Source organism: Pyricularia grisea (genome assembly GCF_004355905.1).
Source record: "Pyricularia grisea strain NI907 chromosome Unknown Pyricularia_grisea_NI907_Scaffold_1, whole genome shotgun sequence".
NCBI lineage: Eukaryota > Fungi > Ascomycota > Sordariomycetes > Magnaporthales > Pyriculariaceae > Pyricularia > Pyricularia grisea.
In genome coordinates this window covers 7019539-7030476 of record NW_022156716.1, presented here as the reverse complement: position 1 = coordinate 7030476, position 10938 = coordinate 7019539, and the positions used below count along the sequence as shown (strand labels likewise).

Genomic DNA, 10938 nt, shown 5'->3' with positions numbered 1-10938 from the left:
CACCAAACACTTTGGATCAGGCACAGCCCGCCTCCTCTACCACTCAAGATTCTTTGATAAGTCCTATCAGTCAATCTGCCGAAATGCCTGCCGTTATAGTTGAGCCTGTTCCTGCTAGCGGAGCCTCCCAAAACGGTCATCATGATCACCTGGATGCCGAAACGCTAGGGCTAGACCCCAGCTTCACCACGGGCTACCCAACACAGTCCCTGTCTTTCCTCAGAGGCATGAAAGGAGTTGATTCGAGCAGTGAAACTGCCTCTCAGCCACCTCAAGCCAGACTTAAACTGAACATTGTCATTGTCGGCGCCGGGCTGGGTGGGCTTGCCACCTCCATTGCCCTGGCACGAAGGGGACATTCTGTTATTGTTCTTGAACAAGCCCCGAAGCTTGGGGAAGTAAGTAACACAATGGCGCTGACTATCTATGCAATATTGTGGTGTATTTTCTTTTAATTGGATGACTGACAAAATCCCAACAAAACCAGGTCGGCGCCGGAATCCAAATCCCACCCAACTCGGGTCGTCTTCTGCGCCGCTGGGGCGTTTTTGCCCATGCCGAAAAGCTATTTGTTGAGCCGAGTTGCATCAACTTCCGCCGCTGGCAAGATGGCAACCTGATCGGGTACACGGACCTCGACGAGTTTGACTCTTCGTTCGGGGCTCCGTACTGCGTGGCCCACCGAGCACACCTCCACGAGGCCCTGCACGCCCGTGCTCTCGAGCTTGGCGTCAAGGTGAGGCTGAACAGCTTCGTTGCCGCCTACAAGCCTGATGATGCGGCCATTGAGTTGTCGAATGGCGAGGTGGTCAAGGGAGATTTAATTGTTGCTGCAGATGGTATGTGCTTTTTTTTTTTTCTCTCTTTTTTCAACGTATACCATTGCGTCATGAGTTTCCTAAAATCAAAGAGAAACGAAAAGCATTACTTACTAACTCTTTGTTACAGGAATCAAGTCAATTGCTAGAGACACATTGCAGCCAGCACAGGCCGACAGCTCAAACTTTACGGGGTTTGCAGCCTACCGTGCCACAGTGGACGCTGAAAAAATCAAGTCAGATCCTGAGATTGCGTGGATTTTGGAGAAACCATCACTGAACATCTGGTCTGTTTTACCTTGGGTTAAAATACGCACTTTCAAGAGGATGTGTAATGCTGACCAAGAAGTGATTTGATATTTCAGGATCGGCGAAAACCGGCACGTCATGTCTTACACGATTTCTGCAGGAAAATCTTTTAACATGGTGCTCTCACATGTCGACCACTCAGACCCATCCACATGGAAAGCTGATACTGCAGTGGCGGATGTCAACAGGGAGTTTGCAGGATGGGACCCACGGTAAGCATGAACTCAAACGCAACTCAAGACACATCGTAACCAGGGAAACCGCCAGCCATTATAACAGCACTGACTCTCTCTCTCTCTCTCTCCGTTACACAGCCTCACCAAGATCATCTCCCTGATTACATCCTGCATTAAATGGCCACTCAGGAGCGGCAGGAAACTCAAGTCGTGGGTCAGCCCCAGCTCGCGGCTCGTCATCCTCGGCGACGCCGCGCACGCCATGGTGCCATACATGTCCCAGGGTGCCGCCATGGCGGTGGAAGACGGTGCGGCTCTTGCCGTCGCGCTCAACAACGCCGCGTCGCTCGAGGACCTGCCAGCGGCACTCGGCATGTTTGAGGACGAGCGCATCAAACGCAGCGGCGCCATGCAGGAGGCCAGCATGGTCAACGGTCTCATCTGGCACTTCCCAGATGGCCCCGAACAGGAGGCTAGGGACAAGGCTATGAGGGCCGAAGTCGAGGGCCGCCCATTCACCAGGAGCGCAAACCAGTGGAGCGACCCAGTCACCCAGTGGTGGGCCTATGGGTATGACGCCGAGGAGGCTATGCAGAGAAGGTTCAAGGGGGCTGCGTTGGCTCACGTTTGAGAAGTGGGGTAGCCTGCGGCGCCTATATTCCAGCTCTTCAAAGGCGGGACATGCCGTCTCGATAAGACATTGGTTCCTTATTGGATTATTGGCTGCCAGTCCTGTTGGCTTCCCGTTCCGGATTTTCCCAGAACATAGTTTGTGACGGGCTCGGGGACTCGCATAATCGAGATACATAGGCGCAGGAAATACTTTGCACCGGTTCAAACCAAAGATTGGGGCCTGAAAACGGCTCTGGGTCTGGTTATGGAGGATAGAAGAGTCGCCCAGGGAGGAGACTGTATCTGTCAGCACGACCCCCAAGGTCGACAAGTGCAACATGGGGCGTACACATTAGACATTGTGGTCAACTTGACGCCTTTTGCTATCATTTTCGGGCTAAACCATACAAGCAGCGAAGTTCGAAAGGTATACGATGTATATTTTTAGACTACTTCTTAATATGCATTTCGGCTTTATGATAGAATTAGCTTTGTCGAATTCTTAGCTCAGCAATGTTTCGATGCTTCTTATCTTGAGCATGACTGGTTTTTAATAGAAACCACAATTGATTCCACGTAAGGCTATCAGAAGTCTCAAGGTATCCCTCGACTCAGCCAGCCCTTGATTACGCGGATATCCATCCCATTTTGAGCGTATTACCTTTCAGCAGGGAGGGAGATGGGTTCCGTTTTAAGCCGAGATCTCCACTGGGTAATGCAGCCTCATACGTAACCATTGCTGGTACGAAAATAACGCAATTGTTCCGGGACTCCACTGATGCAATGTCATTGCGGCCTGGGGCCATGATCACCGACAGACTGGCCTAGTTAGGGACGCTGGAGATTGTTACGACCTAATAAATGAAATCAAGAAACTCAAATTACGTCTGGATTCCACATTATTACCAGTTTCAGAGAGAGAATTTTGAGCAGGCGAACTGTGCAAAAGTCAAAGCTCCTGCAAACTGTTAATAGTTTGCAATCTGCTAATGCTTGTCAAAATTTAAGGCAAGGTGCCTACACAACTGTTGAACACCGGGTGGCGAGGAAAATACCGGAAGTAGCAGCAACGCAGCAACAATAAACAGCGAGCCAGTTGACACGCCCTAGGTTGCATGTGCAGTCTCCACAAAGACATGGCCATTAGGAGGCTCAAGAACGGGTTTCCCTTCCACCAAGGAGCAGCTTGTCCATTCTTTTGAAAGCCATAGAACTGGCTATCGACAACGACCGTCTAGCCCGCTCTAAAACCACCGTAGCGTCGAGGACTTGCCCATTTGCTCGCCGTACTCGACCCGCTTGGCCCAGTACCAGGTCCTTGCGATGCGCGACTGGAGCTTTGAGGCGCCTCCGTAGGTGCAGATGAAGGAAATTGTATGATAATATACGTACTTAAGAGATAGAGGAGGACAGGCAATCCTAGCCAAACAATGACTGTTGATCAGGAATACACAATCAGATTGTGGATGCTTCTCCCTAAGCGGACAAAACTACCCACGGCGATCCTGTGGCTACAAGTCAAAGGGTTACATCGCTGCCCGTGAGGCTGTCGCTGAGCCTGTTGGCCGTAACGTTCTCTCAATTGTTCACAGCGCCGCCACATCCTTCGCAGTGTCTCGCCAGCTAGCTGGCTTCTGATGAGCGCTTCTTGGTGAGCGCGGATGCTATCGGATAGCTTGGCCCCAGGGGTCAAGTCGATGTGTCCTTGCCCGTCTCGTTGGTGTTCGGATGGCATGTAGTTCGAAATGCGCTCTTGTTTGCATATCGCTCAAGTTCAGGACCACTGCTAGACAGCTCGCAACTGATGTTTGCAATATTTCACAATGCTGTTCATATCCATTTTGCGTATGCTTGCTCGGTTTACATATCTTCACGAACTAGAACTAGACCTCATTCAACTGTTAGTCAAGATTATCTGCATATAGTAGAAATATATTCGCATTCTTCTATGCACTGACAGAAATACCCATGCATAGGGTCCCTTTATGTTTGATCGTGCTGCCCTGGCTGACAATTCGTGTTTACATTATCGGCTCAACTCAGTTTTCCTACACCCATCACACAAATCGCTTCCCCTCAGTAAGCTGTTTCTGAGCCATCTGCTTCTATTTCCAAACCGAGGTTTGGCCGTGTCACCCTTGTGCCAGACCGCTGCCGCGGGGTGGAAGAGGGGTGGCTAGCACGTCCATGCTAGCATAGTGGATAAATACGAGGGAAAGGCGGAGGCAGGACATTGGGAATGTGAGTTGGCTTTTATTTTAGTATGAAGTGATGCTGATTTTAGATTTTTGTCATGTTCTGGGGCTTCCTTGCTGTGCATGGGAGGCTTGGTAGATTTGGATGGTTATCATGTTAAAGATGGATGAGCCCCTGGTTTTGACAGCAACAGAAAATGTTTCCTTTACGTAAAGAAAGGAACTGAAGCAGGGGGTCGATTGCAGACTTGCAGATAAATTTTGTAGGTTACTTACCCATGTGACCCCAGTAGACAGACGTCCGGCTTTGCCAAACCAGCTGCCATTATTCGGTAAAAATAATTTACTATGCCGAGCTACATTGGTCTGATCAAACTCGGAGTATCAAGTGCACTCGGACGCTGTCACTTTCTATTTCCAGGAGCTCTGGAAGGCCCGTGTATGCGTTGGAGATTTTGCAGACTTTCAGTGTCTATTGTGAATAGTGGATTAAAATCCCAGGCAACAAGGGCACAAGAGCCCTGATCCTGCTTGATGCACCTACTCTCTGGCATTTCCCATAGCAATTTAGATAAGGTGCCAACCCTGTGCACTACAAAACTGGAGAGCAAAGTCACTTATTAACCAGAGAAGTTCATGATTGTTTGCATTCGTAGAGCTAGTATTGTCGTGGCCGAAATCAAAATTCTTCCAAAGCAATACGCATAGCGGTTAAAGAGGCAGATGGAGAGGAACGAAAAGAGATCAGAATATAAAACAAACTGCAGTTATGTACTAGTATCAAACAAAGGAGATATAGACTAATCACCTATCGTCGATATATATAAACAGGTTCTCCAATGAAGTGAAAGGAAAGAAAAAAAGCCCAACCTCGTCAGGTTCAGCTTTGCGCAGCTGCAGATCATCTCAGATCTGCCGTTCCCTAGTCCTAAAAACCCATGACAGGGGTTTAGTTGCCACCACCGGTCCTAAGACCAGAGTCGTGCTGCTTGTTGGGGCTGGACTCGTAGTAGGCGGTCCAGTCCCTGCAGGTGGGCTCGAGCTCGGCCAGGTTGACGGTGGCAGGGATCTCGTCGACGCGCTCGAGGAACTGGACGCTGAGGCCCTGGGCGACGTGCCAGGCGATGTGGCAGTGGAACAGCCAGGCGCCCGGGTTGTCGGTGCGGAACGCCACGGCCAGCCATCCGTTTCCGGGAAGCATCGTCACGTCGCGGCGGGTAGGGTTGGTCCACGTCAGGCTCGGCGTGTCGCGCGCCGCGTCGAAGTTGGTGGGCGTTGCCATGTTGGGCGAACGGCCCAGGACGTAGAAGTCGTGTCCGTGCAGATGCATGGGGTGCGGGGCGCCGATCGGGTTGTTGATGATCCAGACACTCCACTAGATTACGAGCAGGTTTTTGTTAGCTGCATGTCGCAAGGGAGGCAAATGGGGACCCAGTTTTGGGTTGACAAGTGGAAACTCACCTCGTTGCCTCGGGGCACGCGGAATAGGTTGTAGCGCTGGGGGATGTTGGTGTTTCCCTTGGCGACGTATTCAAGGGTCGGTTCGTCCCAGGTGATGTTCATGTCGACGTTGTTGACGGTCCAGTAGACACGCTGGACGCCCTCCCAGTTCTTTGTGGTGACGGCCGTGTTGAGGGTGTTGTCCGAGCTGGCGCGGAAGACGGCCTCGGGGAAGTCCTTGCGCACGACAGGCGAGAAGTTGATGATGTCCAGGCAGGTGGTGTCGAGGGCCGGGCCCGGGTTGGTGGGCAGGGCGGTCGAGGAAGCACCCTCGTACTGGAAGATGGAAGCCGGGGTCAGGGCGTTGGTGGCGCCGCCGCAGGTGACCGTGACGTTGAACCAGTAGTTGCCGACGGACTGGTTGGCCTCGATGGTGACATCGTACCTCTGACCAATGCCGACCAGGAGCTCGTTGGTGGTATAGGCCTGGACGGGAACAAAGTCGGTCTGAATCACAGTGAATGGGTGATTGGCAAGGCGGACCTTGAAGACGTTGTCAACCGACGGGTTCACGATGCGGAGACGGTGGCGCTTTCCAGGCTTCAGCACCGTGCGCTGGTAGCTGCCACCGGCAGGGCGTCCGGGAGGGCTGATACCCTTGCCGTTGAAAAGAATGTTGTCGCTGGGAGGAGCCCTGCCAGGCGATGGGATCAGCTCGTACTGGATGCGGTCGGCACCCTTATAGTACCCTGTTCAAGCGCTGTGGTCAGAAACAATGTTCAAGGCAAAAAAAAAAAACAAAAAAACGCAAACCTGCATAAGCGGAACAGGGGTAGGCCACGTGAAGGCGTAAATTCTCGGATGAGGATCCGTGGAATTGGAAATTAAACTTACAATCAGTGATGCTGAGAATACCAAGATCCTCCTCGTAGGGTAGAGAAGCAGGGCCGTCAATCAAGATGTGGCCGACGACACCGTTGGCGTACTGCCCGGAGAAGTGAGAGTGGTACCTGCTTTTCGTCAGAATCCAATGTCAAGCAGCGTCGTAGATGTGACTGCCGGGGAAGTGTACATACCAAGAAGTGCCATACTGCTGGGCACGGAATCGGTACTTGCGGGATTTGTTAGGGGCGATGGGGCACTCAGTGATACCATTGGCGCCGTCGTTGACACAGTTGTTTAACATGCGGATTCCGTGCCAGTGGAAAGAAGTTCTAAAGCCGTCACTGTTAGTTTCCATCGTCACATGTAGAAAACCGCGTACAGTCTGGACTGTTTTTCTTACCCGTTGATCTCAAGGTTGTTCACGACGGTAACCTCGATCCAATCACCCCATGAGGCGCGGATGGTGGGGCCAGGGTAGCCGCCTGTGTTTATGCGTATTAGTCCTCAGTCCGATCCCGAGGGATCACGGGCGACAAGGAGCCAACATACCGTTGATGAGCATAGCCACCTCCTTGCGCTGACCATCAGGTCCCAACCAGTTCCACTGCTCCGTGAGGGTCAAGGTGTACTAATCACGGCCAAAGTTAGAGTCTATTCCATTTAAGAATGCCATTTTCCGAAGGTGTTCTGAATAGTTCTTACCTGGCGCGTAACCCCAGTGTCGGGGATCTTGTCCTCATAGTCGGTGTTGATGTCAAATCCAGTAGACCAGCAGGCCCTGTTGGAAGCCGTGTGGCAGGACTGGCGCTTGGACAGATCGAAAGCCGGCGAGACGCCAGGCTCACGAGGATACAGTCCAAGGGCCTGGTCCGAGTTGGAAGAATGGGGAGCCGCAGCCGCCAGGCCGACGAACATCCCCAGTCCCTTGAAGAAGCTGGTGACCTTCATGATGGGGGAGGACAGAAAGAGAGTCAAAGATCAAGATCCCGATTTGAGCGAATGTAGGTAGCCGTCTAGTCTAGAAGACTGGAGAAGGGGCTGCTGACTTGAGAAGTCAGGAGGAGGAGGCTTGGGGGCTGAGACATGGAGAAGATAGGCAGTGATGAGGAGGATGAAAAGACTTGTTTATATATTCTTCAAGCCGTCGCCGCTCGGCGATGTTTGTGGACCTCTTCGGTCAGCTCAGGGGGCTGTGCCGCCTTGTCGACATTCAGGTCGTCGTCGACGACGACGCGATTGCCTTTCCCCTTTGGGAAAATATTGGAAAAAAAAAAGTCTGCCTGTCCAGGGGTGCATAGCCTAGCCCATGCTTTCGTGATCAAAAACAATATTCCACCATCCTGGAACGAATAAGACGACAATGATCCAAGAGCTGGGAGTCAATGAAGTCTTGAAGATGGTGTAGAGGGTACATTGGTGGTGGGATCACGCTGCTGGAAAACTTTGAAGTTTGACCAAGGAAGCACCGGTGACAATGAAGCTAAGAAGACTGAGCGAGCATTTTCGACGGCGATATTAACTGCCAACCCCCTTTGAGCGACTAGTCTCCCACACGGGGCGGAAGAAAGTATCCGTCAGCAAACACTGAGTCTCAAAAACAATAAAAAATTACCCGCGAGAACCAAGATACGAAGCGAACTGTCGGCCCGGCTCGGCAAGAGCTCGCCTATGAAGCCGCTCGATAGTTTCATGCAGTGTTGGGTTCAGGACCTGCGCTCTATAGGCAGTCTATTTCTGCAAGCGGTGTGCCTCAGCTTCAGGCAGGCCATAAATGCGTTCTTTTCTCGCGTTTGACATAGACGAGTCCTATTGACGATGATAATGATGCTATGCTGCAGGACTGTAGAAATATCTCATCCATTTCCGCGGCAGCCCGTAAGACCTAAGCAGGCAAGGTCGATAGGGATACGCCAAGCCCAGAGCGGTCTGCGAACTGGGGGTGGCGCTCTGTTGTGAACGCGCTAAATCTCCGTGGATTGTTCCTGATGATCCTGGCGTACAAGGTCTTTCAAGCCAGGGACGCGAAAAGGCCCGGTTGCACCTACGGAGTACGCAGTGACAGCAAAGCCGATATACCCGATAGACAGTGACGAAAAGACGTAAAGATGTAAGAATAAAAACTGCCGAAATATTTGGAAAACAAGTCATAAAGGGGGGTGGGGCTGGAAGGACAAAAGAACGGGGCACAGGTGAGTCAAGAAAACTCATGTGGACAGCTTCAGGAGCTGAGAGGGCACAAGGTGTGAATGTAGTTCGTTCAAAACGCGACTAGGGAGGCTCATAGGCGGCGCAAGTAAGGCAGGAACCTCATACCAGGTCTTCCATGGGTGTAGCTGAGTACCCAGTGGCTTGATGACATATGACGTGCAGCAGGTACCTGAAAGGTGGCTTGAAAGTTGTAACGCGATCACAAGCCTAAATACGAGGGTAGGTGCATTCTCTTCGCGGCGTGGACAGTTTCCTTTGTGTCGCCTCAGTACCTGCTACTGCGGCAGAGGGACGTTGTAAGACTCGAGCCACGTGATTAAAGGATCAAGTTGTTGGCGGGCACGGATTGACTGTGGATGGTTGGGGGTAAGCCTCATGTAAGCCACTGCGCCAGGACCAGTTCGTTGGCTTCTCTGGTTTCCTTCCACCGATGCAGCCCAATACCGATGAGCCCTACCGAAATGAATGGCAATATTGAATAGAAACACCGGGTGTGTGCTTGGGAATCTGGTTCGTGAAAGGTCTCTGTTACAAAAAAAAAAAAAAAAAAAAAAAAAAAAAAAACAATACCAGGCAGGTGTTAATATTGGGGGCGTGGCATATGGCGTCAAGTCAGAAGACCCTTTCTATTTGTCCTCCCATGGTGGCTTATCACGACGCAAGAGCTACACTCACACGTGGGAAGGATGCCAGTATGCGAGGGAGCGGAAGCGCTAGTGAAATTCGCTACCACAAACAAGACGACCTTTGTACTTTGTTCCTGTGCGGGAAACAAATTGATCCGGATCGAACCGACAAAAAAAAGAGCGAGCAAGACCGATAGTTCCGATGCAACGAGCTGAGGTTCAAAGTACAAAAAGTCTGGTCCGCAACGAGAATCATGCCACCCCAGCACGAGGGTCTCAGGATCGGGAAAGGATCTGCTCCCCCATGTTCTTGGTATGGAATTGGCGTTGTATCTTTGTGGGACCGTCACGGGAAGGTTAAATTCCCATGCTTGGCCTTGATCGGAGGGCGATGCCACATTCTTTTCAACGTGATTTTCGATCGAAAAAAGTACCCTGTCGATCAAGGGAGGGACGACAGAATGGCGGTGTCAAATAATTCCATCGCTGATAAATGCTTGGTGAAAATGTCCTCCCAAAAGACGCAGTAAGCTGCAGATAGGTTTAACAAAAGCAAACGAGTTTGATTTTTTTTTTCTTTGTTTGAGCGTGTGTGTGTGTGTGTACCTACGTGTGTGTGGGTGCTGAGCTCGCGCATGTGTGGGTGCACTGTTGAGTGTTGATATTCCAGCGATGCCCAATGGTTCCGACCGTACTATGTAGAGGGGGAAGCTTTTTTTGGCCGTTCAAATCGCCGAGAAAGCCTTCAGTGTATTTTTTTGTTCTAGTCTAGGCAGCCAAGCTGGTGGTCAGCAAACACCAACATCCCGTGTTTTCCAAACGACCAATGCGGAGCCCGGGACGGCCGGGGAGAAGGAGAAACGGGGATGGGTGTGCGCGCGGCCATGGCGGCCATGGCGGCTGAAGCGCGGAGTGGTATGAATGGCCAAAGTAGACAAATTCAGTCTTACCTACTCGGTGACCAAATCTTGGACGTTTGCTTCTTTGGCGCGGTTTTTTTTTACCTCCATTTTTTCCCCATTCGTATTTCATCTTTCTTCTGTCATTCGATTGCTTTTTCTTTTACGTGATGGTTTAGCTCTGATGTGAGCGGTGTGCCGCAGACTTCTCTTGAGCCAATCTCGTCTGACCTGAAGGACTGTGCATCCTTGTTTGCTGGACTTCCACATGCAGATTAACGCTTACTTTCTGCAGGCAGCCAAGTAAAATACCTACCTGGTCATCCCACGCCAGTCCGGAAGATTTGTAAAGGTGAGAGATTACGAACGAATGGCTGGTTGGACGTCAAAAGGAAATCGGATGACAGTTAGTGTGTCGAGAAAGCTCAGTCATTGTAAACATGCATAATTCTGTAAGATTCTTTTCGTCAGTAAATGTGGGTTGTATGTATGTCGTGTACGTGCCAACGCGAACGAAGCGAAAACCATGTACGGATAGAGCTGCGCTGTATGGTGATGTTGAAATCCATAAGCTGCACCCAACGCCTGGTGACGTCAGAACCGTGATTCAGCGGGGGGCCATCGCACCGATCGAACAAATAAGTGGAAAAGGCAAACCGCCCAACGGCTACAGTACCTTCAAAGAAATCCAGTCCAGAGTCCTTGGCGGGCATCAGCCGCATCGCCAGCTTCTCGTGAACCTAATCATATTGCACAGCAGACGCTAAAGC

General features: G+C 51.2%; 3 protein-coding genes across 3 annotated transcripts; 2 read left to right on the top strand and 1 right to left on the bottom strand.

The window, feature by feature from the left end:
- Positions 1-83: 83 nt before the first annotated feature.
- PgNI_02143 (uncharacterized protein) lies at positions 84-1934 on the top strand (the record flags this gene model as incomplete). The annotated part of the gene is made up of 5 exons (XM_031122210.1): positions 84-398; positions 488-839; positions 949-1105; positions 1184-1339; positions 1442-1934. 5 exons carry the CDS (start codon positions 84-86, stop codon positions 1932-1934), a joined length of 1473 nt encoding a protein of 490 aa, XP_030985845.1.
- A 2809-nt stretch (positions 1935-4743) lies between these two features.
- Positions 4744-9171, bottom strand: PgNI_02142 (uncharacterized protein). Its single transcript, XM_031122209.1, has 7 exons — positions 7138-9171; positions 6985-7063; positions 6836-6917; positions 6627-6776; positions 6445-6560; positions 5572-6299; positions 4744-5485 (listed from the first exon to the last, which is right to left on the bottom strand). The coding sequence occupies exons 1-7, from the start codon at positions 7381-7383 to the stop codon at positions 5060-5062; spliced, it is 1827 nt and encodes a 608-aa protein (XP_030985844.1). The 5' UTR covers positions 7384-9171; the 3' UTR covers positions 4744-5059.
- A 982-nt stretch (positions 9172-10153) lies between these two features.
- PgNI_02141 (uncharacterized protein) lies at positions 10154-10447 on the top strand (the record flags this gene model as incomplete). The annotated part of the gene is made up of 2 exons (XM_031122208.1): positions 10154-10179; positions 10339-10447. 2 exons carry the CDS (start codon positions 10154-10156, stop codon positions 10445-10447), a joined length of 135 nt encoding a protein of 44 aa, XP_030985843.1.
- Between the last annotated feature and the right edge of the window lie 491 nt (positions 10448-10938).

Bases quoted from the DNA above. Each gene is read 5' to 3' on its own strand.
- PgNI_02142 (XM_031122209.1), bottom strand. From the start codon at position 7,383: ATGAAGGTCACCAGCTTCTTCAAGGGACTGGGGATGTTCGTCGGCCTG. The intron at 6,918-6,984 runs GTATGTTGGCTC...GCATAAACACAG, and splicing joins GGTGGCTATGCTCATCAACG to GCGGCTACCCTGGCCCCACC. The intron at 6,561-6,626 runs GTATGTACACTT...GACGAAAAGCAG, and splicing joins CAGCAGTATGGCACTTCTTG to GTACCACTCTCACTTCTCCG.